This window comes from Apteryx rowi, unplaced genomic scaffold, assembly GCF_003343035.1.
Source record: "Apteryx rowi isolate R43461 unplaced genomic scaffold, aptRow1 scaffold_14, whole genome shotgun sequence".
Taxonomy (NCBI): Eukaryota; Metazoa; Chordata; class Aves; order Apterygiformes; family Apterygidae; genus Apteryx; species Apteryx rowi.
This window is the reverse complement of record NW_020447641.1, coordinates 777,366-805,266: the sequence shown is the minus strand read 5'-3', so window position 1 is coordinate 805,266 and position 27,901 is coordinate 777,366. Positions and strand designations below refer to the sequence as shown.

Here is a 27,901-nt window from a genome sequence, read left to right as displayed (position 1 = left end):
GTATGCTTTTGGCAGATACCCATTGGCTTAACGTTCTACATAAACAAGATATGCAGCTAATCTGTTTTTTGCATAAAGCAAGCCCTTTAAGCAGTTTTATCCTGCTGTCACTTTTCTACAATATCATAGGCTGCCCTACTGCAAACATTTACACTTGTACTGCATTCCATGCATGGTAAGTTGAAGTGCTGTATCAACACTGCCTGTTGAGGTAAAACCTGAATCAAGACCAGATTTGCTCACCAGAGAGCATGCTCCCCACCAAGCAAACCTTGTTCATACAGCAGTCACTCAGACAAGGGACAGAGCATGGCATGACTACAGTCATTCCAGCAATTGTATCAGTGCTGTGTAGACATAACCACAAATGTCAATAGAATTACCTACACCGTGTAAAGTGAAGTGTGTGCACAAGCTTTTGTGAGAACAAGGCCTAACATTGTTTTTAACATAAAAACATTTTACACAACCCCTCCCACACTTCTTAAAACTGCATCCCTAATTATGGAGTGTGGAGATCTACTATAAGTGATTGATGTTGTTTTGTATGTTGTTATGGAAACAAACCAAGTAGAAATCTCTGCTTTGCGTACAGAAATTTGAGGCAGATTTTACAGTAAATAGTTGATTTTTCAGTATATAAGCAACACCACCATATGGCCATTAATCTCTACCCCAAGACTATGTCCTCATATGCCACTGGTTGTTAAAATTAAGGTCTTTCCAAGAATGGAGTAAAAATGAATGGACCTGCTCCATCTTGTCACTGGTCAGTGAGAAGCAAAATGTGGTCATCTCAATTAGGGACAGTTTATATGTAACTAGGAACATTTGACAAACTAAATCAAAATATTCTTAAGAAAACAATGTTTAAATCAAACATGAGTTGACAAATCCTGCAATTCTCAGGATAGAACACCTGTCCCGAGAATGCCACAACTATACACAGCAATTTATAAAATTTATATAAGAATTTATGTAAGTTCYCATGGGATGAAGGAAATATTTAAATTAAATATAATTTATATAACACTAGTTTGGTATTGAATATGTGATGTGGGTACCTTCCAAACAAAAAGGAGACCCACATTTCCCAAAGAGCTTACTATTCAATAAACAGAGGTATTTTAAAAGGTTGTGAAAGAGATGAAAGGTGAAGGCCATGTGAAGAAAGAAAATATGGAAGAGGTGTGTTTTAATAAGACAATAACAAAGTTAATTTAGATTCTATGGGAGTTAAATGACCTGAATGAGCCAGGTCATGATTCCCATCTTAATTTTTTAATGGATATAGAATTAAACTTCACCACTACATATCTGAATCCAGCTCTGTCATTGTGACTCACTTTTCTCCCCGCACCGAACAGTAAGACTGTCTATCCCATTCCTTTTTTTTTTCTCCAAAGTCTACTGGATCCAAAGTCCACAAGGATCTTGTCTGCCAGCACTGGATGTGTCAAGAAGCATTACTGATTACCTTAGCTCTTACCTTTTGCACTCCTGGACAAACTCCCAAGCAGATAAAAGCATTCTCCACAGCATCAACCCAAAAAGGAAAGGTATATTCATTTCATGATGGACTGTGGTATCAAACAAATCGCATGTAGATGTAGTCACCGCCAATTCATACATCAATGGAAAACCAGTGGCTTCCTGCCTTGCCCACCCCTTTGTCTGTTTCTAGAGCCGTGCAAGAATCGGTCCTGGATTTGCCCTGATAAAATCCCAAATGTACAACAGTCCTTATAGGTGGCTGTATCCTAGCTGCTAAACAGTATCCAACAGACATCAACTGGCCTCAGACACATACACCTTGTTGTCAAAACCTTTCTTGCCATTAAGGCCCATCAGTAAACCTCAGAAATACTGGCTGCCTCATTTGAGTTCAAGGCACATTCTTAAACATCCCACAAATCGTGCGTACACACACACACACACACACACACACACACACCCCCCCACACCAGGGTCAGACCACTTGCCTTACTTCCTTTAGGAGGGGAATGGAAGCTGCCACCCTCCCCCCCCACAAACCCAGTGTCATCATCATCTTTAGCTCTTCATGCCACTGCTGATCCTAATTTCTCTTGCTCATGATTTTGCTCTCAGAGACAGCAATGTCACTCTGGTTCAGGTGACAGACTTCCTCATCCATTCCTGACCAAGAAACACTTCTGCCTAGGAAAACACTAATAATGAGCCACTTTCAACACAGGATATTTATGCTACCCTAGTGCCCTTTGTTGCATCCCTGGGTGATTTCTAACCACTCTTTAATGTGATCCCATTAGTTATTCTGCAGCTTTGGGGACATTTAATATACACCCTGCCTGAGCATGTACAGCTACAGATATAATCCCTACAGTCCTCCTAACTTTTCTTACTGCTAATTCAGACATCAGGCTGGAATCTGGCTGAAGATAGGGCTTAAATATCTTTCTAGGTGAGCAGGACAACAGTTTGTCCATCGTTAAATACGCAGTGTAAAGTGTCACTAGAGCAAAGCATTCAAGAAGACTAGGCAGAATGAACACTAGTCTTTTGTTCTGGCTTGTTTGCCTGAGCAATGCTTTACAACCTTTGGGCCAAGTTTTTCCTTTTACATTAGATAGGAAAGCAATACTTTTTAGATGGCAAAGGAGGTGAATCACAAGACTTGTAAAATTACAGAAGGCAGGTAATAAGAATATTATAGGGTTTTCTATAAGTGACATAATTGCAGTTATTTTTGATAATAAAAAACATTGAAATTAAGATTTGAATTACACACAACCGTAGCCATAGGGCTGTGCTTCTAAAATCTTAGCTGAGTACTCGATTTTCATCTAAAAGTGAAACCAGGGTTGAATAACCAGCAGCCAATGCTACTCTCCTCCTGTAAGAATAACTAATACAGAGGGAGTGAAATGAAAAGAGCTGGCAATGCATTTCCCCCCCAGCATATCAAGCAGGTTTTCATACGGAAGCAGTGGTCATCAATCACTACCTCATTACCAACCTGTCATCTGGGTTTAGGCTAAATGTATTCTGGCTTGCTGCCATACTAAATGTTCAATGAAACATCCTTAAGGCTCTCTACAAGTTCAGCTGAAGTCGCACATGCTATACATCAAAGAGGAACATTAGCGTTATCATAGCTTAATAAATAGTGCCATTCTGGCAATGTAATCCTATGTTCTAGAGCTATCTTCCATTCCCAGCATTATACTGCTTAAGTAAACAATCTTGCTGTCTTGTGTGAAGTTTACTTAGTGATAAGCGCATGCAAAGATAATTAGTCATACTGTTATAGATATACTTCCATCCCTGCTGAAGAACACGAACAAAACTAGCATAGGATTTTAAAAGCACACAATGACATAATGAACTCTATCTTGAAGCATTAGTTCATAATTCTTGCATATTGTAGTTTACTATATAGGATTTAAGTATCACTTCCTCAGAAAACTGTGATGACAGCAGAAGGATCCCAAATCAATGCCTTTTGAAAATAACGTTGGCTTGAATATGTGACTTTTGCATACCTCTGGAATGCAACACATCAACTAAGATGATGGCAGTGAAAAAGCTGTGAATACTGCTTGTTCTGGGAATTACTCCCTGTGCAAATAAGGAGACTCACAATTAGACATTCATTTCCATGCACACTTGGAGGACTGAGTCCTGAATCTGTTTTCAGATTTAAAAATGCCGGTAGAAAATACATCTAGATTATAAAGTGGAAGAAGCTTCAAGAGGCACCTTAAAAACAAGCCTAAACTCACAATATATATGAATCAGTTTGGCCACTGAAAATTATTTTAAAATAGCTTAAAATTACCTAGAGATATAAGAATTTTTTGTCCTTGTATAAAAGCTGTCATTAACATAAAATTTGTCACACGATCAGGCCATACTATTCCATAATTAAAATATGAGAAATGGTTCCAATTTGTTCAGTCATGGATTAAGCATACAGCAGGAGAGCTATCTTGATCAGTAAGCCGGGCTTGTGCTGTGCAAAACACATTGAACTTAAATGACTGCTTCAAACCCTTACCAATATCTGACCAGTGTTCTGTCGGAGTGGGAGGCGGGCCCGGAGTAACGACGGAGTCTCAATGTGAGTATGATCGTTCTCCCTTTATTCAAGCTTTTACAGAGTATATATAGACAGGCAATAAGCATGTGCTAGCGATAGCTATATGATTGGCTTACAGTTTCTGTCCACGCGCATAAAGTGGATATATGATTGGTGCTAGGTTGCTGTTCACGTGGAGGGGTCCAGGCCCCCCTTTACTTGTTTACCACTACTTGTCTTCGCCCTTTGTAATGGTCTAGGAATGCTCAAGGACAGTTCGCATAGACGTGAGGCCCTCCCTTCATCATGAAGGCAGGATTGCTCACTTCTAAGAGATCATGCCCTTTCTCGCTTAACCATTCTCCCACAATTCCCCCTTTCCTTTGCATATTGGTCTAAACAAAACACGAGCTGCACCAACCCCTGACATAAGTACAGAGAAAATCACATCAGTCATTCTCCTTTCTTTACCAGTAGATGTAAAGGAAACAGTACATACCAAAGAGTGCTCTCTATATTTTCATAAGTCAAGAGAAGTAGTTGGGAACACTTTGCAAGAAGTAAAGAATGAAAGCTGAATGGTATTTGGGTTGTCTCATTCTAGAAAAGAGATGATAGAACATGCCCTTTTCAGAGTGCATGTTCTGCTTGACAATAGCAATGCTGGATGTGGAATCCTTCTCCCACACTTTCACTAAGGCATACATACATGAGGAAACGCAATCCACTTGTTTAACTGTAGTTCTGACAAACTGGAGAGAAAGGATACAATATGATCCTTTGGTCTGAACAAAGCTTATGATGTATATGCCTAAATCACTCTGTTTCCTATTCTGTTGCCTCATCTTCTAAACCACTTAACTAGAGGTGAGTTTTGGGACAAATTCAGCTGTCTGTGGAATCCTAGAAACCAAGATTGGGAGTTCTGTATATGCATCTAGAGAATGAATTTGTCCTTTCAACTTTGAGTCATCTGGCTTTTTGCTTGTCTATACTAGCACTCCTGGGAGAAGTAAGTTTATTTTACGCAGTTCCTCCTCAGGACTGCAAGGACAAGCCACCGTAAGGTCTGCTATTTACTCTTTCTCTTTCTGCATTTACACGAAGGGCCAGGCACCAATGCTGCTGTTAATACTGTATAATAATATAGGTTTAAAAGCTTGCACAGATTTAATCTGGGCCAAACACTAGATGCAAAGCACATGGTTTCCATCAACTGCTTTGGTAACAACTTTGGTGGAAACAAGATCAGAACTCTTATTCTTAAAAGTTACACATTTTTAGTTTGCACACTTTTTTTTTTTTTTTTTTTTTTTACAAAGTTACTAAAGAAAAAGTATGCCAAAAAGAATACATTGCATGTGAAAATTTCAGCAGATCCGTGGCAAAACCAAGACTGTTCTCGTAGGACCATAGCACTAACCAGTTCTGTCCCTAGTCCTAAACTTAATGTGGTGGCAGCTTAGATGTCTTCTATAACTCCATTAGACAGTTCAATTCGGAGGCTAAAAGTAATCATTAAACACAACAATGAAAAAGGGTATTAAAAGATGTACCAAATAAAGCTGTACTACCATTTTTCTTGTGTATTTAAAACTGGAAAAAAAAGAAATTGAACTTCTGATAGAGAAGCCAACATCCTTTTGTCAGTTTATTTATCATTTAAGTATATTTGCTCTGACTGATTGACTTTGTTTTCTCTCAGCAATCCAGACACCTCCACAGTTTACTTTTTTGTTGAAGAAAGTACTTCATCTCAAAGTGCACGTATAGACTGACATGCTGTGTCCCCTACAGTAGATTTATCTTGTCCCACAAAAGGCCTCCTATAAAATACATACAAGCATCCCTCCTTTACTGGGAGGGCATATAACCTAAAGAAGGAGCTGGAATCAAACATGGTCCTGCTGATGGCAATGTGATTACATGTGATTACAGAGGACTGTCTTCATGAGTCTCCCCTTCTCTTCCACATTTTGTTGCTCAGATCTTTTTAACTCCCTCAAAAATTTTTAATTACCAAAACATTTAAAAATGGTTTAATCTAGCCCCATAAGGAATAACTTAGAGTTATATTTAATAGCTGCCAGTGAACTGAAAAAAATTAATTGTTCAAATAGTCCTGACTGTAAGCTACCCCATGGAGAAAGATGGATTTGGAGGTGCAATTGCCTAAGCAGTTTAGGACATTATATGCTGGGAAAGCAAACTGGGAGCTGGTAGGGCTCTTGAATTTAAAGAAATAAGCTCACTAGTTAAGAAAGTATTTGAAGTTACACTGAAACTGAGGTGCAGGACTGGAAATAAAAAGCAAAGTCCTCACTCTTGTGCCTCAGTTCTAACTATTATAGGTCAAATATTAAAAGCATAATCCACCTGAAATGGGGAACAAATACTATTACTGAGACATTCTTCTATCTCTTCCCCCCCCCCCCCCATTTTCCTTCAGACTGCAAAGAATGTTTCCAAGTTCCAAATCCTGGCTCTAGTTTAGTATTCTCCAGCGTGTACAGTGTTAAACTCTCAGATTAAAAAATAGATACCTTAAAACCAACAGGTGCTGCTTTTTAGAATCATCTGTTTTGTTTTTGTGATCATATCAGACTAAACTCCAAATTCTTTTAGACCTTGTTACCAATACCACCTTCCTCCTTGTGGATAACAAGGAAAGGTAGAAAACTCTGTTTGGTTTTCTACATATATATTCTTTATAAAAGAAACCTCCAAATGGGCTTACAGAAGGTCTGTCATCTTCTATACCTGATAGCTTATAGACTTAGTTGCCTGACCAAGGAATTTTCCAGGTCCAGTGTAGAAAGCATCAGATATACATTAATTCTCATACTGTTTGCTTCTAATTTTCATCTTGGCTGCTACACTAAATTGCTGGACATCACTATAAATTCTGACTATCTACTTCCTTAAGTCTGTCCCCAAAAATGTACAATGGTCAGGACCCTGCTAAAGCTCAGAGGACTTAGTGTCCAGCTGTTCTTCCATACATTCTCCATGCCAACACCTACTGCAGAGATAGTCCCGAGACCTCATGGTTGGCAGGTTACTCTAATTTCACTCAACCTGTAGGTTGGAAGGTCACTCCTTTAATGCAGTCAGTTTGTGGCTTCCACATTAGAGAGAGGGAGTTGCTATCACTGCTGGAGCTCTATTTTATGAAATTCTGTGACAGTAAAACCAGATGCCCTCTGCTTTCATAATTGCTTTAACTGTCRAGCACATCTTAGAAAAATAACTTCTAGGACCTGATGAGAGGAGGAGCCAACCACTACATGAACAAGAGAAACTTATAACTCAAAGCCATGACATTACTCATAGATCCCAAAGAACGGGCTGAAGGCATGGGCTGAGGACAAGATTAATTTCCTCCTCTTTTTATTTCAGAGATACCATGAAAAGAGAATTGAAGATAAAGAGGCTTTTTTTCTACTCTAACTCCTGCTATAGAGGTGCCTGTAAGATCAAAACAAGATGAAGAACAGAGCAGAAAGGGCAGTATGTGAAGGAAACAAAGGCCATGAATAAAATCTAACAGGATCTTAAAAAAAAATTGTCAATAAACAACGATCACCCTAAGCAACTAAATATAATGTGATTACTATGCAGCCCTTCTGTACACTAAAACCCACAGACAAATAAGAGTGTGCAAATACATTCAAGGGACATAGTATATCATCCAATTTTACTAAAAAGCTGGCAACCCTTATCAAAAACTTTACCAGGTTATACTTTCTTTTCCTGTCAGGAAAACGCATCTCTTCTCTGATTGAAGCAGCCAAAAGAAGCTTATACCTGGGTAAGTAATCAGCTCCCAAGCCTAAGGAAAAATATTTCAGATGCTTATTGAATTGGACTGAACAAAAAATTAAGAAAGCAGTTAAGACCTACACAGGCATAGGTATAGACTGTGGAACAGCAYATATCAGAATTTCCAAATATTTCCAATTGCAAAGAAGCACTTCACAGTCACTGAGCTGGTAGAAGATGAAAAAACGGGAAAGCAAGCTAAATCTTTCCACTATCCCACCCTGGTTATTCCCAAAACCAGACATAAGGTCATTTTTGCTAACATGGGAGTCATGGCACTCCAACTCATTTGAAAAAGCATTGCAGTTTCATAGACGTGAGCCTGCACCACCATGATCCAAACTCGGTAGCAGCCCTGAGTAGCACCAAGGGCCCTGACCCTGGATCGGCATGCAGAGAAACATAGCACAGAAAGAATAAGGTCACTTCACCCATGGACAGCCTAAAAGGCTACCCAGCAACTACAAGTCTAATCTAGAAGTGTGGAAAAGTAAAAACTCAGCAACCAGTCCTTGTTCATTTTCAAACATGCAGCTTACATAGGGAGATGAGAATTACACCTTTGGTCATACATTAACATTTGTAGCAAATGTTACAAGAATTAATAATGCTACCTTTTAATGACTTTACAAACGTTGATGACAGAGACCAATTCAATTATACAAAATGTGGGAAATAAAAGTCCTTACATATTTTCTTCAATATGTGTTTACTGCTTTAGAGAATATCAGTAAATAAAGGTGCTACTTAAGTTGGGATGTATTTGTCTTAGAAGTTAGTTCACTTATAACTGCAAACTTATTATTTAAAAAAATCAAGATTTTACTTAACAGTAACAGGCCTTCTTGTTCATTTTTCACCTGCATCAATTAAGGTAATAACTGATTTTACAGAACTTTTCACATCCCACTTTGAAGGGCAAATCAGATCTCCTGCATTTCATATCACGAGGCAAGGACATTGATCACGTAACATATAAAAGGCTGGAACTAAGTATAATATGACAATCCTAAAAGAATTTTCCTGTTTTCAATGCTAAAATTGCATCAATACAGTTTTTCACTTTTATTATATTTTTAAAGGAGAAACCTTATTTTTTTCATACATGCAGTTTGAACATCTGTATATGATGCAAAATAGAAACATTTAAAGGAAGTTCCAGCATATTAAGTTTAACCCTCATTTCTGTCTTGGATGATAGATGCAAGAATTCCAACTGAGTTGATTTTATGAACCAGTTAAATGATTTGTATTCAGAGCAACGTTAAAAATCCCCGTGACAAAGTGTACTTGAACAAAAATACCCTGCTTGTGACACATCCTTTACAAGTAATGTGTTTTCATTTTTCACATGTTGCATCTCATTTATTTTATTCAGGCACACACAGTTAAATCTGCAAGATACGGCAAGCTTCCAATACCTTTGAAATAATAAATCATTTCTTACAGATGTTTTCACCCACTGCAAGGCTGCTGCTCATTAATCAAACATTATCAGTTTCTATCAGTGCCCAGTGCTAAACAGAAAAAGCACCTCATTTTGAGTTTTGACTTTAATTTACTGGTTAGTCTCTGACCCTTATACTACTGCGTGCTTATTAGAAATATGGAAACCCCTACTGCATGGTAGATTTTACTACGAGGAATTTTAGGAATGTTATATAAGCAGAGGCATATTTTTTCTTTGAGCACTAAAAGAAACAAGTCAAACTGCTCTTCGAACTGGCAACAAAAATGCAATCACATCGACTTCAAAGCTCTTTTCCAGCATATAAGTAAAATGTAACCATGTAGGACAAATTATTTCTAGATATATCTTTTCATATTTGAGATGCTGAAATAAATCTATATTAGGCACTATGCAAGATATGCCTTTCATATTTTTGATAAAYTATTAAAATTTCATTTCAGAAAACACTAAGTTAGACAAAGTACATCTTTAACAGCATAACCCTATGAGGGAAAATTTAAAGAAATCGGTACAATGCGAGTGTGAAGTTGTGTGATAAACATTTTCATCGTCCTTGTCATTGTTCAGAAATTGCCAGATTAGTGCCAATTATTCCTTCCATAAAATAAAATTTGCTTTAATTAAATGGTTATTTTGATCGTTGCACATCATTTTGAAAATACTGGAATAAAAATGAGGTTTAGAGGAGGTGCAGAAATTGTTTGTGGTTCAGAAGGAAGATTTCTGTACTACCAAGGAAATGTTTGAACATTTAACAGTAAGAATACAGTCTAGGTGTACTAGACTTTTAGTGCTAAGTCTCACTATTCCCATATGATGGTATAGAACAATGAAGAACTTCCCTAAAGTCACCAAGTAGGCCAACAGCAGAAAAGGTAACTGAAGCCAATACCCAGAGCCTCACAGTCTCATGCTCAGCAGAGCATTGAACCACACTGCTTCCCCACAATGATCCATTGTAATATATGATTTTTATTTTAGTTATTAACCAAGTGAAAAATTAAAAGCAATGAACACAACTCCCAGATAAAAACAACTACCATCTCCTGCAGCAACTGCATTCCATTCAGCTCTCCTTTAACTAAGCATTTTGTTCGCATATTCTTTAGTCTTCTGAATGAACACCAAAAGCCACACTTGTATCTATGCTTATTCAGTCTACAAGGCTGATTAAACACATGCCATTCTCGCAAGCATGGCAGGTCTTCAGAAGTGACTGAGCTACAATGTGTATTTCTACGCTTCAATACAATAAAGGGCATATGCAGCACATGCAAAGGCCCGTATTTGCATTTGAAAAATAAGGAATCAGCTTGCCAATGTAGTGAGTGTATTAAGACTCTTGTGTCCCTATGATTTAAAAGGAGCAAGACTTCAAAATTTTACTGAGCTTTCCAGAAAATGCTCTGCACAAAGAAGGCATGCCTTGTAACATTTAGGGGTGATTTCTTTAGATTCTTAGGACAGCAGGTATGAAAATCAGTTTTTTAATGCAAATTAGCTCCAAGCTTTATTATCAAGTAGCTACTACAGCAACAGAACAGGCAGGAACTTTACCCAAGTGACTAGAACGGACACCACAACTGAGTATCATATGCTTCCTGCACAAAATTGTCACCTGTCAATTTCGCCATTTCTGCAAAATTCTTCTTGATATCAACATGCATGAACTCAAAACCCAGGTATAGAGAGATAAATAGGTAATTTAAAATCCTATAATTTGGGACTACATCAGGATCTGCAGTAGCCTTGACAGTGACCACACTACCTCTTTCAGCATGCCAAGCCATTTCCCACACTCCAAGCTAAAGCTCTTGACAGAGATGTTGGAGGCGGGCAGCAGCTACTGTCCTCCCTCGGGGCCCTGAGGAGCTCTGCCTGCCCCTGGGGCCCTTCCCTCAGCTTCACAGGGAACAGGGGCAGGAATAGCGACCTCACCCGCAGGAGAACCAAACAATTAAACCTGCTGAAAAATCTGTTCAGAATATTCATCACAATGCTTTGTATTTTGGTCTTTACTTTTTCCCTTAGCCATGAAGAGTTCTTCTACGACACAGTTGCAGTGTATCAGACTAAGGAGCCTCAGACAACGTAAAATGTAAACAATTGCTATTGGAAAGACCAAATACGTACAATCTCTTAGCAATATTTTGCTTTGTTTTTCAAGCAATCATTATTTAACTCTCTAAAGGCTAACAGATCTTCTCCCAGATAAAAATTTAGCCCTCATTTTTCCTCTACAAAATTAAGATTTGCATTAGGCCATAATAGCAGGATCAGGCCTATGTATCCCTATGAGGAGAAAAGGACTCACCTGAAGTCACTTGTATATTGAAAGAATGAATTGCAATGACTTTCAATGTCTAATTGCTAAACAGTACACTAACTATAAAATTAGAGTAACTGTTTTAGAAGATATGCTCTGTTCTCATTTAAAAAATCCAATGCATTATAGAAAAAGCTATAAATACTGTACTATTGAGAAATGGTCTTTGATAATAGTTAATGATGTCATTGCAATTTAAATAACAACCAGAGACTTCAATTTCACTACCTATTAAACTGTTAGAAACCATTTAAAAATACACATCTTACACAAATGAGCAACCACCTATTATCATTAGTCACAAACAACAAGTTATTCCTAACAAAAAAATCTTAGAAATCTGCAGTAATAGTTAGTTATAGTGTTTTTCATTACATCAATGAAACAGTTAGGAATACAAAACCTTAATAATTCTTAGAAATGTAGTAACGCACAGAAGCTTCTAATTTCTAACTGGTAACTTCACCACAATTGCAGTAGTAACTTCACAGACTCACTGACTTAAACTTCTTGATCCTCATTACTGAATATTTTCTTCTTATGAACCTAATTACTAAAGATAATCAGAGGGAATGCTGAATTATCATATTAGCTGTTGAAACGTATTTCCACTTTCTAAAATGGTTTGTGTTCTGCTTCTAGTGCGCAATTACAATTTTATCTAAAGAAACAAGGAATATACAATACAATACTTAAGGAATTTGAACTCAAAGATCATTTCTTACAGGTCAACTATGGTCATTATAATTCAGTAGAGAATGAATGGACAATAGCCAAAGGATTTGCTGTGAAAGAAAACACTATCAATGACAATGTTTGGAAAATATTTTCCTTTGTTGGATAAACATGCATCCGTATTAACATTATTTGAACACCCTGAGTACTTAGTACACTTCCTTCTGTTTTCTGCACTTCTAAACATTGTTCTCTAAATACAATTTACAGTAAATTTAGCATTAATACACTGAAAACAGTAACAGTACAAACACTGAATCTTAATTACTGTATATACCCCATAGCTCATGACATCATTATTTCAGAAAAGGGCCAAATCCCAAACGTGGTTTGGTATTATAAAATGTGCACAGAGGACTAGCTATGTGATTTTATGCACAAGGAATGTCAAATTTGGTCTCAAGCCCATAGAATACACCAGTATACCACACACACCCAGAGAAATATTTGCATACATGTTAAACTTTCTGTTAAAAGATTTCCAGGTAATAAATATTATTATATTTATATGCTCTATCATAATGATTACTAATACTGTTTATATAACTATTAACACATGTATTTACACAGTGTCTTTTAATATCAAAGTCAAAACAACGATATGACTGCCATCTCAGACAAGTATAGATTAGAAGAGCAAAGCGCAGTTTTCAAGTACCATGACAACTTCAACAGAAGCCTAGATAATCTCTATCAACTCAAAATTCAAGATACAGCAGCAAAAATATTTACATAACTTAGTTAAAGGTTATTTACTACAGTGAACATTTAAAATTTTCTTCTCAGATATTTGTCAACATTAAAAATCCCATTAAAACTACCATCCCATTAAAACTAAAGAGATCATTGACACGCACTGCTGGAAGGCAGTATATGTGCTTTCCCATGATAGTAGTAGCTATTACATGATAGCAACACTGAAGAAATATTGGATAAGAAAATTAGAAATACTAATGGACTTGGAAAGCTGTTCAATTAATGTCCTGAGCCTGAAGGAAGGACTGAGGGAATCCCTCTGGCACGGACTACAGGCAAGGAAAGGCTACAGGTCGCAGAATGCCCTGAACTGTGAATCCCATGCAGACTACCGCAGGCACTAGAGAATGCTCCAAGGTATATGAAGGATCAAAACTGGCTTCAAGCATACCCAGGTGTCAGGAGATTCCTCTGAAATGAGATAACTGCCCTTAATTATATTTAACTATTTCTGTATCAACAAAGACCTGACTACCAAACAATGATGAAAAGAGAAGAGGATGAGCGAGAAACTTAAGAAAATCATGAGGTCAGATGGAAGCTTTGCCATCGGTGCGTACCCAGGGGCGGTTCCTAGGGACTGCTCATATGAAACAGTGAAGTGGTCGGGCAAGAAGTGCAACATTCTTCCCATAGCAATTTTTCCAAGCCCATGAACAAATATTACGAAGCCACCCCACAAATCTGAGTTTTGTCTTAACTTATCAATTCAATCCAACAAGCAAACACACCCACTGTTGAGCGGGCAGTGAAAGGAATATGAATTCAGAAAGATTATATTTATGAGACATAAATTTATACAGGAAGACTGCTTAGAACTTTATTATTAACATGAAAAAGTACCTGCCATTTTCTCACCAATAACTGGCACTAAGCAAGTGAGATTTTGGAACATTTCCTATCTCTGTACAGTGTTAAAAGAAATCCAACAAACCTAGCTTTTTAACCAGCCTCAGAGGTATGCAAAATGAAGGAAAGTAAAGAACAATCACTTCTGAATCCATTGTTTAAATTCTGTGTTGTGTCAGTCCTCATATATATAAGGTAGAACAGCATTTCAAAAAGCGTCTGCATGCATTAAATGTGTATTGGGCCATATGCACCCTTCCTACAAGGAAAAAAAAAAAGCTCAGCTGAAGCCAATGGAGATGCACCAATTTACACCTGGGCTGTATTTTGGATTTGGTTGTTAATTTTGTGTCTGATTATCAGTGTGGAAGTAAAAGTCTGATTAGTAATGTGGAAGAATGCCATTAATTATGGGAGCATAACTAATACTTTTCTTTTTTGATCTGTAGATAGCTGCATGGCTTATGTGGAATGAACATTTGGAAATAACAGGCAAATAAACAAAAGGTGTTTTTTTCTCTGACTGATTACTACTAAAATTTCGTACATAGTTAAATAATGAACCCAAAGCCATTTTTTTTTAGGTGCAAAGCATTGAAAGATGCACAGCATCAGAATATGAAAAAGTTATACCTAACATCACCATTTTGCTCAATATTTTCTTTTTTTATGCACTTTTCAAACAACAAAATACTTAAAAAATAACTGTTTGACTAATCTCCCCAAAACCTGCTAAATAACCCTAGAGGAATGAACCTTCTAAGATATTAAAATATCTAACTGGTCTTAAAACAATACAAACAAAATTGATTTTGTCATTATATTCAGCTGAGCATTTCTTCAGGGAAACAGTTCTGCATCTTAGAAAGAGACAGGAGAGTTTTGTAAAACATGTGCAGTAGAGATTGTTATGCTAAGTAGTTTTTTGGTAGGAAAGATAAGTAAATAAGAGCATGAAGATCTGTGTAATTTGCAAGTGAATAATTTAAGGATGCCCAAAGGCAGATTATTAGTATTTTTTGAAAGTGTCCTAGGACTGTTAATAATAAATAAGCTGTTTTGTGATCTGAACCCTGAAAGCTTTCAACTGCCTAGTGCTTCTGATGTGTATTAGGAATATTCCACCAACATTCAGAGCAGCAGTGAAGACTACAGAACTGGAAGAACAAATTATTACAAATGCCAGTAGCAGAAAAAGATGCCTCGAGCATAAAAATTCTTGGATGTATGTACATTGTTGGTCTCCAGGAACGATACTGCACTGGGAATAAAAGTAGGTTCAAACATCTGCTATAAAAAACATAAGAATAGGTTCTTTCAAAGTACCTTTTCTAATATAACTATGTTTCTTTTATTTTTTAATAACAAAAAATTTTAGATTAAAATAAGATGACAATAACACCAATATTGAGGACTAACAATTTATTGTATTAGAACTGAGTTATGGTGCAATTTATTTAAAATGCTCTTCACAAGAGTCATGAAAAAGATAATAAAGTAGTATGGTAGAAACTTAGTAATAGAGAGCAACTGAGAGGTAACTCTGCGCTCAGCATGAGCGGTTCATGCAGAGGTTCTGTGCATTCATTCTCTGAGCTGTGAGCCAGGAGCTAAGGCTCTGCAGGAGGTGGACTAGGAAGAAGTCCTATACATGACTGCACAGACTTGTGTGAACCTTCTTCCTTAGGACTTCCCCTCATGCAGTTGCAGTTCAGTGTGTAGTCTTGACACAGCTCTGTACTAAATTGCAAATGCATAAATCATTGGCCTCCACATGATCTTTATTTAAAAAAACCCTTTTTTTCCACTTATATGATTTTAAATTTTAGTTACTCTCTCTGGTAATAGTGAAATGGCTTGAATTGGCTTTGTCCAAATCCTGCCATTGCTRCCTTTGTGATGGTCCTTCTTCAAACTGTTAGAAGTACTCTGACTTCATGACTCATCATGAAGACTTCATTCTCATTATATCTGGTCTATCTAGTACCAAAACCCCACAGCACAGCTAAATGAATTTGAATCTTTCACTCATCTTCATCACAATGAAATGTAATTCCAAGTGTTTCTCCCCGGCTCTACAGCCTGTATTCTCCTTTACTGGATAAGGATACTCAAGCCTAGCAGGCCACTGCTGTCAGCATTTACCTCCTGAGTGAAAAGCACCCTCCTTGCAAGATTCTAAGACAATGCCAATGTTAATCCTTGTCTACAAGTATCAATAAAACCAACTCAGAAACCAAGCTACATACGCATTTATTTTGAGTATCTAGGTGATCATGTTTCCATCAACATCATTCTTCCCTGCACTACCTTCAACATATTACTTTTCTCCTCTGCTTTTGTGTTTTATCYGATCTTTAGGCTTCAGCTTCCTTGCAGCAAAAACCATATTAACTATGAGGTATCAAAATACTAACGACATTACATAATAATACAAAACAACACCGAAAAAAACCTCCAAAATCAGAGCTGCAGATTCTAAGAGCCTGAGGCTGCACAATGCTTTGTACTTCAGTCCCATCTTTCACCAAGACACATTATATTTTACATGACTTGCTACATTAGTGCTGAATCAAACAGGTCTTTGCAAAAAGGCCTGAAATAATTTAAGGGACCATCTTAAAAGCCAAGAAACAGAAAACACAATTTTGAAATACAACCAATCAACAAATAGGGCTTGGATATGGTTTCAAATGAATCTGCCTCTAAACTTTTCCTTTTGGAGGTGGTAAGTGAAATAGCAAGTAAAGAGAAAATAAGACTCTGAAATATAAGGAAAAACAAAACCAGAAAAACAAACAAAAAATCAGTTCACAACCTGAAATGAGAACAATTTTGAATACGACATATTCCTCCATAAATGTCTGTGTTGGCCATGGGCCTACGGGCCCCATATGCAGATTTCATGTTCTCCAAATTTAGTTTATGAATCAGGAGTAAGATGCACAATTTCTTCCTATAGCACAAGCAAAATGAACATCTGTTCACTTTTTGCCACGTAGGTTTATATCTGTGTGGGTGGGTGTGAACAGAGCTCTTGATGTGTAATATTCTTCCCATCTGCACACCAGGTGGCACTGCATAGTTAATCAGAAGATAATAACAGGCATGAGGAGATTACTTACTTTTTGGGGAAGAGACAGTAAATCAATCTCCCAAGGTGTTTTTTTTAAAAAAAAAGAAAAGAAAAAAAAAGTACATCAATGCTTGGACTTTTAACTTCTTTTTTAGGAGTGTAATTTCATTCCAATCAATGAAATCATCTAATTATATTATTGTTTAAATGCTATGTTAATTAACTATGAACGAATGCAATTATCACAAAGGTTCCTCCCACAAGGGATTTGATTTTTTATTTTTTATAAACCACTTTAACCCTTGCAAGCAGAGTATACTATTTAGAATACGTCCAAAAAACAGGCTCTGCTTGGATTTACTCAGTATGCTCTTATAAACAATAATTTTTCAGTATGTAATAGAACCTCTGACTAGCCTAATACAATAAAACTGTCTCTATAGCAATCCAGCATCACAAGATGGAGGAAGAAACAAGAAAGCTTCATTGCTAGCTGCATTTTTGCTATAACGAGAAGTTAACTAGAAAGTTAGTTATGGCTGTCAGTTTAGTTGTAAGCCTACACAGACACTTAAGCTGAAGTGCTTACGTCATTTCTGGGAATGTGAGCTTAGGATTTTTAAAATATTTTAACCAATAAAACAATCTTTGAAGATATATTTTTATCTGATCTTTATATGCAAGAGAATGCATATGTTATATAAAACTCCTATGTTACAATAAAATGTTATAGGGTAAGTATATAGGTTTGCGTAAAAGTCTGCACAGAAAATATTTATTGTGATAGCCTTTCTATATACTTGTTTAGAAGTTATTTCAGACATGTCCTTACCTAATTTTAGTACTTAGGTCATTCATTTTCATTTAACTAAATATCTGTATATATAATATTTGTTTTGTATTTTCTCTTTCAAAAAGATTATACAATGCTTTATGAACTCTTAAAGACAGAATCTTGGTTTGCAAAGAACTTAGCTGAAATTCATGAGGGAAGAGTAATAAAAGCCTAGTAGTTCTGCATTTGTTCTGATAGCCAAGTGAGATGCACAAAGAAATTTTCTGTAAAAATCTTAAAATATTCAACTCCAAAAATCAACCAAGAGACATAGTAACACAAAGCACTCAGGCTACTTTGTTCTCCACAGGATACCCTTTGCTGCCTTGCTTTGCTGTCTCTGAGGACTGTGTGTTCTCCCTAGTCCCTCACCCCATCATTGATTTATCCTTTTCACTCTAAACTTGCCTATTCTCTGTTGCCCTGAGTCTCTATGGTGTTTACATAAGGCAGCAATTGATAAGACTCATTTTTTTAAACATCAAAATTTTCAAACTGATTTGTCAGCTTGATCACATAAATTCTTCACAAACATTTCTTTTCAAAAGCAGAGCCGGTTGTGAAAATATGTATTATCTATGCATAATTTTAGAGGCCAGTTTGAAAACCTTGAAACTTCAACTGAGAAAATTAATTCCTATTCAGTAGTGTTTATGAATAATAACATAAACCCCAAAACTTGTAACTGGAAGATGAACTGAAATTTAAAGTGACATTTTTAAGCACTCATTGATAAACTACATCTCTAATTCTCAGTCATTTTTAAATATCCATTGAACTAGAATTGAAAAGTTTAAAAGTTCAAGCTACATGACAATAAAAAAGAACTAAAGAGCTATAGCAGAGACTGTAGAAACTCCTAGAATATGTTTTACAGGCTGCTCCTCCCTTTGTTCCACTTCTGCCTTTTAGTCCTGTGGAAAATCTCTCACATGTGCTATTGTCTATAGTTACTTTTGATGTAACAAACTGGGGACTAGATTCATGAACTACCTTTTATTACTTATATTAGCTGTAATCTGAACTCAGCAGTACGGGAGAAAAACAGAATCCATTCTCAGACRTAAAACTGCAAGATAATGTCTGCAGCCAGATGTTGCTACAGTATACAACATCGTAGAGGCAAAACTGAGAGGAGACTTACGAGTCTATATGAAGGACAGAGAAGAGGCAATTAATTCACTGATCCTCTAGAAAAAAAACAGGACCACAGTATTAAGAACTAGTTCGATGAAACACAGTTCAGAATACGCAAAAACAGGAAACCGAAGGGAAGAACTACCAAAAGAATAATGCAACAGCCAACCCTGTGACTGAGTGCAGCACACTGTAATACCTTTCCAAGTGGCATTCAGTAACAGCAGAAAGTAAGTGGTGGGAAAGCATGATACTAAGTTTTAAACTATGCTGGTCACATGCCTGATGTCTCTCAAAAACAGTTTTTGGTTTGGTTAGTTCCACATTATTTTTCCTTTGTTTTAGGTGCATACAACATGCCCAGAGATTTGGTGTCAGTGCAGGAATCTAACTATAGTAAGGAAATAGTGAAGCTGTTCCTTCTGCTCCCACACAGAGACTTTGCTATTCACTTTTCCTCAGTATGGTCAGTGGTTTGTACTGGTCAGACCTAAGTCACCTCTGCTGTATGCTTTACTTTCGCAAGATCCAGTTGAGGAGTGTACTCGCACTGCTTCATGAGACATTCCCACAGAACAATAGGTTTTTTCTCTTTGATTTGTAATTATGTCAAAATGGCATTCCAAGCTCTCTTTGAATCTCCACCTGCCCTCGTGCAGCTGGCTATTTACAAGCGCTCTTCCATTTCATAAATCCCCCAAACTCTTGTGCAATCCTGACTGATAAATTCTTCAGTTCCATCCCAAATGCAAGACTGAAGGTGTGCTCTTCAAAAATTACGTTGCTATGAAAAAATCCTCACAATGTATTCCCCTCTTCCCATCAGGGACATCATCTTCTTTTACGCACCCATTCACTTTTTCTGTTCTCCACTAGCAGGGAAAACTGAAAACTACTATTTTTTTTTCATCAAGGTACAGATTCATTCAGAATCAAACTTAACTCTTCTATGTAATCAGTATTCTGCAAATATTCTGCTTCCAAGATTCAGGGTAATGTACAAATGTGGCATTGTTTAATATATGTTTGTTCAGTAGGCAAAGACCACAAAAAGAAATGGAGTACAGACTCATTATGGAAAACCAGCTGGTGTTGAGAGTTTATAAATGTTCTACTGCATTAATCACAGCTGATCATAGAAATCTATAACCCCTTGGTTTGTCCCCCATTTTTCACTACAGTATGCAAGACCACAAGTACTGGCCAGTGTCTTATGCAGAACTCTGTAAGAGAGATGATGGGCAGACTTGGGGGTACAGAGACAGACCAACTTCATCATGAATTCACGATAGCTTCCAATAACAAAACTTCGTAGGAACACATAATCCTTCATTAGCATTTATACCCTCTGTTTCCTAACACATTCAATGAACATTGGTCTACAGGAGAACTATTCTTTGAATAACTTTTCTTTGTTTATTAAAGCTTTGGTTCTGTCCCTTTTTCTAGCATTTGTATGACACAGTGTTGTCTATATACATTTCTAACCAAAAATATTTTATATTAGTATAGCTTCATTAAGGTCAGAAAACAAACTCACACATACAATACAAATATTTCAATCCTCCTCTGTGTAAAGTACTCTGGTCATTTTTACTATCCATTAACCGAAAGTTATTTTCAATTTCTGAGTCAGAAACCACTAGTTTTCCAATAATAACTGATCATTTCTTCCTAAATGCTAGATTCTGAGAAAACAAATGTTTATTTATGCATTCCTACCTAATTTGTGAGATTTCACAAAGCATTTTGAAAGGCACAGATTAAAACAATAAAGATAACCTGGTCTATTGCCTTGTATACAATATCATCAAAATATGACCCAAAAGAAATTCCAACACATGRAAGGCGTCTAACAATGTGAGGATTTAGGATTATATAAATCACAATGGTCTGTACTATAATCACATGAGAGAATGAACCTGCAAAGCTTATTATACAGCATACCCAGATGGTAAACAACAGTTGTCGCTGTACTAAGAATTACATCTCTGTAATCAATAATAGGAAGGAGGAACAGTTGGACAACTTGTTCCCTATTATGTTCACTTAGGCAACGTCTAGATCAATAAAGAGCATTAAGCCTCATACCAACTGTAGCCGGTGCCTGCTCAACATGCCTATCGTATGGTAGAGATGGGTCCAGCTGTACTTCAAAATACTTGTAAATGGATAACAATTCTAATCTAACATTAAAAAGAAGCAGGCAGGTGCGGGACTTTTTTTAGCATATGAGAGAAGACAGACCTATGATGCCAGTTTCAGTATAACTCAAAGTCAGCTTATTTTGTTAGCCCATTCCATAATTAAATTTCACTACAGCCTATCTGAAGGATGCTACATGTTTTACATGAAGGAAAGAAAAAGCAATCAAGCATGGTATCACTGGATTACATATAGACTCACTAATTATATGGGCATAGTAAGTTGTTCACAAAATTTGAAAACTGAGCTTTTACACCCCTTATGCCAATATGGCAACTATTTACTAGTAATTTTTCAGTTCATTCTCTTTTGAACCATTTAAATAAACAATAAATTAAGCCATTCAGCTATATTACTGTCCTACTTACAAATCTATCATGTAAATGTGAAAATTATAACAAACAGCTATCTTAAAATAGCTATGTTAAGACTGTAGCTTTATCTTCCTATTTTTAAAATTTTCACTATATTCCCTATTTTCTTAATGCATCAGACTAAAGCTGTCACACATCATGCTATTAAGGCAGATACAAGTCCTAATTTATTCTCAGACAGTCATCCAGTTTCAAGATGACAAAACATAGGAGCATGAGCTTTTCTTACCTATTCCAATAAAGACTGCTTTGTAACCATCTTCTTTCAAGGTACGGAGCGTCATTCCATCTATTGCGAGGCCTTTACTAAAAACAACCTAAAAGAAGCATGAAGATTTATGGCTTTTAATTTGATAACGTGAAAATCACTTCCAGCATGTCCTGCATACTGACATCACAAAGGATATTCTAGTGAACAAAGCAAATTACTTTTTTTCCCAAGTCAGATTTAAAAGGTCAGACTGGCTCTGATTTAAGCAAGTGGCCCAAACTAGATATGGGAAAAGGTAGCTTCAGATCATCCTCACATAAGGGCCACCGCAGGCTACTTTGGCTTCCAGCGTAAGCTGAAAAAGTTAACAAGCAAACTAAACAAACAAACAAAACCTGTCTATGGAACCTGTCTAYGTTTCAGTTCAGCAGTCACTTTCAGAAAATAAATWAATWAATTAATTAATTAAAACTGAAAAATACTTGTACAGTAAGGCTCCACCAGCAATCCCACTTTGAGTAGCCACTGCACAGGTCGGGCAATTGCAGCTGTTACAAGAGTGCCGTGGAGGAAAGCGTTTGCCTTGTGTTCAGCAAACCAACTATAGCAGTCTCTTGTGTAGAGGTCACGCAACTGAAGACGCACACACCTTTTGCTCATCTCTGCTAACTCCAAGGCTGCTGAGTGCATAAAGTGTGTGTGATTCCTCTTTTGATATTTAGTACTTCTTGACCTGATTATGTGTGTTTTTATCTCCCTACTTTAGACTCTCTGAACTTGAATGTTTTCCCCCAATCTGTTATAACACTTATGCATTCACTTTAAAAAACTGCCAAGGTACACTGGGTAAGGACTACGCTCTGTGATTCGAACAGTTTATTTTTATATCATGCTCTTGTTATTGAATCTATCTATATTCCATTTAATATACTTTTGAAAATGCATTTTTCCCATCCTTGAAGAAAGGGGGATGCAAAATATGCAATGTACCATACTTAGAGCCTTTTTTTTCATTTGCAGATTTAGTATAATTTATATCATAAGTGCAAAAGCTATGTACGGTTGTAATCCTTTCCTGAATGCAGACTACATCCTCACTGGCAACAAAAAGCATTTTATAAATTGTCATTACATTTTTTTTTTATCCTATTGTGTACATATTTTATGAAAATCTAATGAAGGAATTTAAATGGCAATACTATTTTATGTGGGGATTCATAATACTCCTAGGGCCTAACTCTGTAATCCTTATTCACCTGACTAATTCTTACTAATTTCAATAGAATTACTTGAATAAACAGCACTGCTGAGCGTGTAAACAATACAGCATCTTCCACCACAGATTTGAAATGTTTTAAGTAAACACAGGAAAATATTTGGAGCTTATAGAGGTATAAAGCTACAGTACTTAGCTAGCTAGCTTGCCAAAAGGGTCAATTGCAAACCAATGGCAGAGCTCGGAAACAAATTTACACCGAGAATCTCTGCTGTACTTCAAAACAGCAAAGGACTTGCAGGTCAGGATGACATGGTGGCTATACTGGTCCATTCTGGAGTCCTTGGCATAACACAGAGAGCCTTGAGGAACTGCATGAGTTTTGAAGACTGTTCCCAGGTGCCTATTGCCAGCAATTTCATCTAAAATAGCTTCAGTGCTCTGTTTCTAGCTCTATTCCTAACACAACTACCTTTCTGTCAGTCTTTTCAACAGTTGCAAAGGGATCATTAGGGTGGAAAAAATGGATCTGTAACATTTAAGGCCCCTTTACATCTTATCAGCATGGATGAGGTTCTCACTTGGGTCTTGTGACAACAGTCTACTGCCTTTACAGTATGAACCAATATTAACAATTCCAAGAATTTCTTGCTTGACTGAATGCTGAAGCATCATGTTAAAAATATGTTATTATCCCTTCCGCTACTCAAAAATTTGATCCAGTGATGCATACCACACTTTTAACTTCTAGTAAAATGTGCAGTTGTTAACACTACCTAAATCTTCAGCTCAATCCCTAAATTAAAAATAAAGCAACATTCCCATTATCTATAAACAACACCTATTTGTTTAACAGAATAATGCATAACTATTGCTTTCCAGGAAGCTGAATGACTGTTACTATTTGTAAGAGGATCATGCTAACACTTTGCTAATTTAATGCATTTTGACATAAAATTAACTTGGATGCAAGGCTGTATTATAAATCATTAAGAAAAAACTTGGGGAGAGGGAAGAAAAGAAATGAAGGGAGAAGTGTCAAATATGAATGTTTTAAGTAGTGCCAAACTTGCATAAAAAAAAAAAACTCGATTAAAAAAAAATCAAATCCCTCTAATAGCTACATTGAACCCCTAAAGCAATTTAGGAATTTGTTTCTTACAGACAATTAATCACATGCAGGCATGCCAGATGAGAACTATTGATTGCCCTTTTCCAAACTAGTGGCATTCAGACAGGAGACAGACAAATGCCCTGAGCAAGAGGAAGCATCTTCCTGCCTCTGTCTAGTGTAGCTTTTAATTGTTCTTTACTAATGTGCATGACATTTTGCTGTTAATCTTTGGTAGAGTTCTTGTTCTTTTTTTCTTTGAGATATACATAGGCAGGATATAATTTTCATTACCTTCACTCCAAGATCCTTCATAAGCTCAGCTTCAAAATTCACTGCATCATATGGCAATCGGAACTGGGGGATTTCAGATGTACTTAAAAAAAAAAAAAGTTTGTGAAACACTTCCAGCTATTAGAAAGGATTTTTTTTTTAGCTGTTAAACATTAAATACTTATAACACACATTTAAGATAATTTTAATGTCTTTGAATTTGTAATGTGGTGAAGCCTGACTCTTGGGTTTTTCAATTGTGAGACTAAGGAGTGACAAAACAAGCATTATTCACTCAATGATAAAAACACAGGCCAAGAATGCAATACCTTCTGGCCAATCCTGCCTGTGCTTGCAGGTAACCATGTAACAGGTGTTCAGATCAGATACAGAAGAGTTTAAACTGCACTCCTCTTTGTCCACCACAAGGAACATGTAACACCAAACAAACTTAAGACATCTATTTAAGACAAGATCTGCTGGCTACTTAAAGCAAGGCAATCTTCTAGCAGTCACTCATTAAGACATCCAATAGGAAAGAATCAAATTTCCACTAAATTAAAAAAAGTTGTACATGCTATTTTGAGCAATGGTAATTAACACTGTATCCTCCTCCATTTCTACTTCATAAAATTCCTACGATCTTTCAGAATGTACGAAGTCAGTGATTTTATATCAGCTCTTAGTCTCAGGTCCATTTTTTGACATAATATTTATTATTATTTGGTTTTTTTTCTCTTGGAGAGGATTACTAATGACATCTTCAAGTTTCCAGCACTACAGGTCTACTGTATGGGAGAACTGCAATGCCAGCACAGAATCTCAGTTTATATCCATTGATACAGACCTTTAGCTCCAATGGAACTACACATATTTAGGCCAGTTCAAAATCTGTCTTGTAAAGCACTGTACAGGTAAGCACAATTAAGTCCTTTTTAATACTTTTATTCAATAAAGATAAAAAGACTGAATATACAAAAAAGTAAAGCGTCTTCCTAGATGTTTCTAAGCTTCTAACAGCGTAGTCTGTTGTCAAATTAATGGATCCATGATTTTCATAACAAAGCACTGGCACAGGAGATTCATGCTGGCTTTATTTTACATATTGTTATTGACCATTTCACCTTTAACATCTAACTTTGACAGGCCAGAATGATTTTATTTATTTTAAATTGCATCAACCTTAATTATATTGTTAAGAAGTTAGTGTGCCTTCTTTTTATCATTTCTAATATTGACCATTTTGCACCCTTCCTGACTGGTGTGAAATGAAAAATGTTCCAAATATTAGACATAATGAATGTATCATGACAATGCAACTTTCATAGGTCATGCTAACGAAAAGGGTGTCTGAGGCAGAGAATAACAGATCAGTATGATTCTGCAATAGAGGTTCAATAAAGAAATCTAATAAAAAAAAGGAAATTTCTGTTTTACAAGCCACACGTGTATTTGTTGAAGGTCTGACATTTCCTTAACTCTTAGGAGAACCCAAAACAGCACTAGCCGTGTTATGCACTGTCTCAATTTGTAAACACTTTTTGCTCTTATTAAAAATTTACTTACAGTTCTGTGCTACAGAGTATACATGCATATATGTACATACAAATAAACATACATGTGCATATGCAAATACACACAGTTCTGTGCGGACACACGCATGCACTTGACCATGAAAATAAATATTTCATGGATGTCAACATGTATGTCAATAATTATGCTACACTTTCCTTCAGCAGCAGTGTCAAAGAGGCAGAGAGAGGAAGAAGAAAACAGGGTGGAGGAGCAGGAGGGTGAAGCACAGAATTCTGGACTGGTCCCATGGATTCATGTCTTCCTCAAATCTGATCCCAGTTAAAGGTGTTTGGTGTTTCTTGATGATCCCGAAAACTTTTGTCCAAGGGTCACCCCTTTAGCCAAGTGAGAGAAACATTTTGGTATGTTCTAAGCCAGTAATATAGCTAGGAGCATGAACATTGAAGCTCTTTCATTGTCTCTAAGCAAGACCATGCTCTACTCTACTATAAGGCATAAATTTTGCACAAATAGTGAAATGTAAGAAAATCTATGCATGGAAAAAATAAGGTGAAAAATTCAGACATGTGCAGGCAACTACAGACTTATGCTAGGCTTATACATTATACCTCAGCAACCCAGGAACTGTAATTACTAGACAGCTTTCCATAAGGTAAATATTATTCAAGTTAACTATGATCTTTTTACAAATGTGAAGGGATAGCCTAGTTAAAAACACATAAGACAGAGCAAACCAAAAAGGGCCCAAGCACTGCCTTGTCCCTTGTAACTGCAATAATGAATGACTGTGGCCATAGGTCAGCTTCCCTTCTGTTCGAGGAATAAAATAAGGACAAAAGGAACTGATGTCTTTAATCCACATATGAAATTTTCTACAATGAATGGAAGTAAAACTTGACCGTTATCGTTATGTATTCTTTAAGAGTCAAAAGCAGGAAAGACGTAGTAAAATGTACTGCTTGACCATTAAAGGATAACAAAAGACCAAGCAAAAGAGTAACGTTTTTTGCAATAGAACAAAATTGACTAAAATTGATCTTAAATTCAAATTAAAACATGAAGAAGAACTGCAACTTAAAACCACATTTCTTCAACTATGCAAGCACCATAATACACTGCAAGCAACTGGAGAAAGTACTGTATTAATTCCCCTCAGAATTAACAACAGCATTATATTGCTGGATCATACATGAGTCTAATCTGTCACCAGGTAAAGTTTCATTGTTAAGAACAGCTCATTATTTCTTACTACTTTTAAGCAACTAAATTCATTTTAAATCCAGCATTTATAAAAACATAATGTGCTGGTCATTAGGTGAATAGATGTTTCATATACTAAATTTGCAGTCTTCAATGGTAACTAGCTCTAGTAAAAGAGCTTCACATAGTTAAATGCCTATATATTAACATCTTGATAGTTAGGCAGAATACTTTTGAACCTCAGTGAAAAATATGCACGTAATCAGATCTACTTTTCCAGCACTGACTCTCTATCTTCCAGAGCACTGAATAAGTATTTAACATCATGACATGGATCAAACTCATTAACAGTGTCAACTCTATAGATTGCAGTGATGCTGCAGTGAGAGAAGTGCGAGTGCTTCACCCTTCTTCTTTCTATCTCCTTCTTTTCACTATGTTATTTTGCAAACACTTCAGTGTGAATACATCTTCAAAACATGACATTTTATTTTAATTTTGAGTGGGCTGGTATCCACTAGTTTGTTTCTGAAATATTGTCTCTTACATTTAGGTATTCCAACAAACTTTTAAGACACGATCTCAACCACAGGTTACTGTGATAAAAATTCATCTTGTAGTACAGAGGACGTGACACTATGTCCTGAACCAAGGAAACATCATCCAAGTGTTTACCATACCGGCAAGATGCAAAGGTGCCTTTACAAT

The 27,901-nt window shown here is 36.5% G+C and overlaps 1 protein-coding gene across 5 annotated transcripts in view; it reads right to left on the bottom strand.

Annotated features, from left to right (window-relative positions):
- Positions 1-27,901, bottom strand: part of DPYD (dihydropyrimidine dehydrogenase) — a 375,517-nt gene that overhangs the window by 221,619 nt on the left and 125,997 nt on the right. For all 5 annotated transcript variants that reach the window (XM_026057686.1, XM_026057684.1, XM_026057685.1 and 2 more), the window contains 2 exons: positions 24,479-24,560; positions 21,876-21,963 (listed from right to left, as the gene is read on the bottom strand). In XM_026057686.1, coding sequence (XP_025913471.1) covers positions 21,876-21,963; positions 24,479-24,560 — 170 coding nt within the window. The remainder of the gene's footprint in view (positions 1-21,875; positions 21,964-24,478; positions 24,561-27,901) is intronic.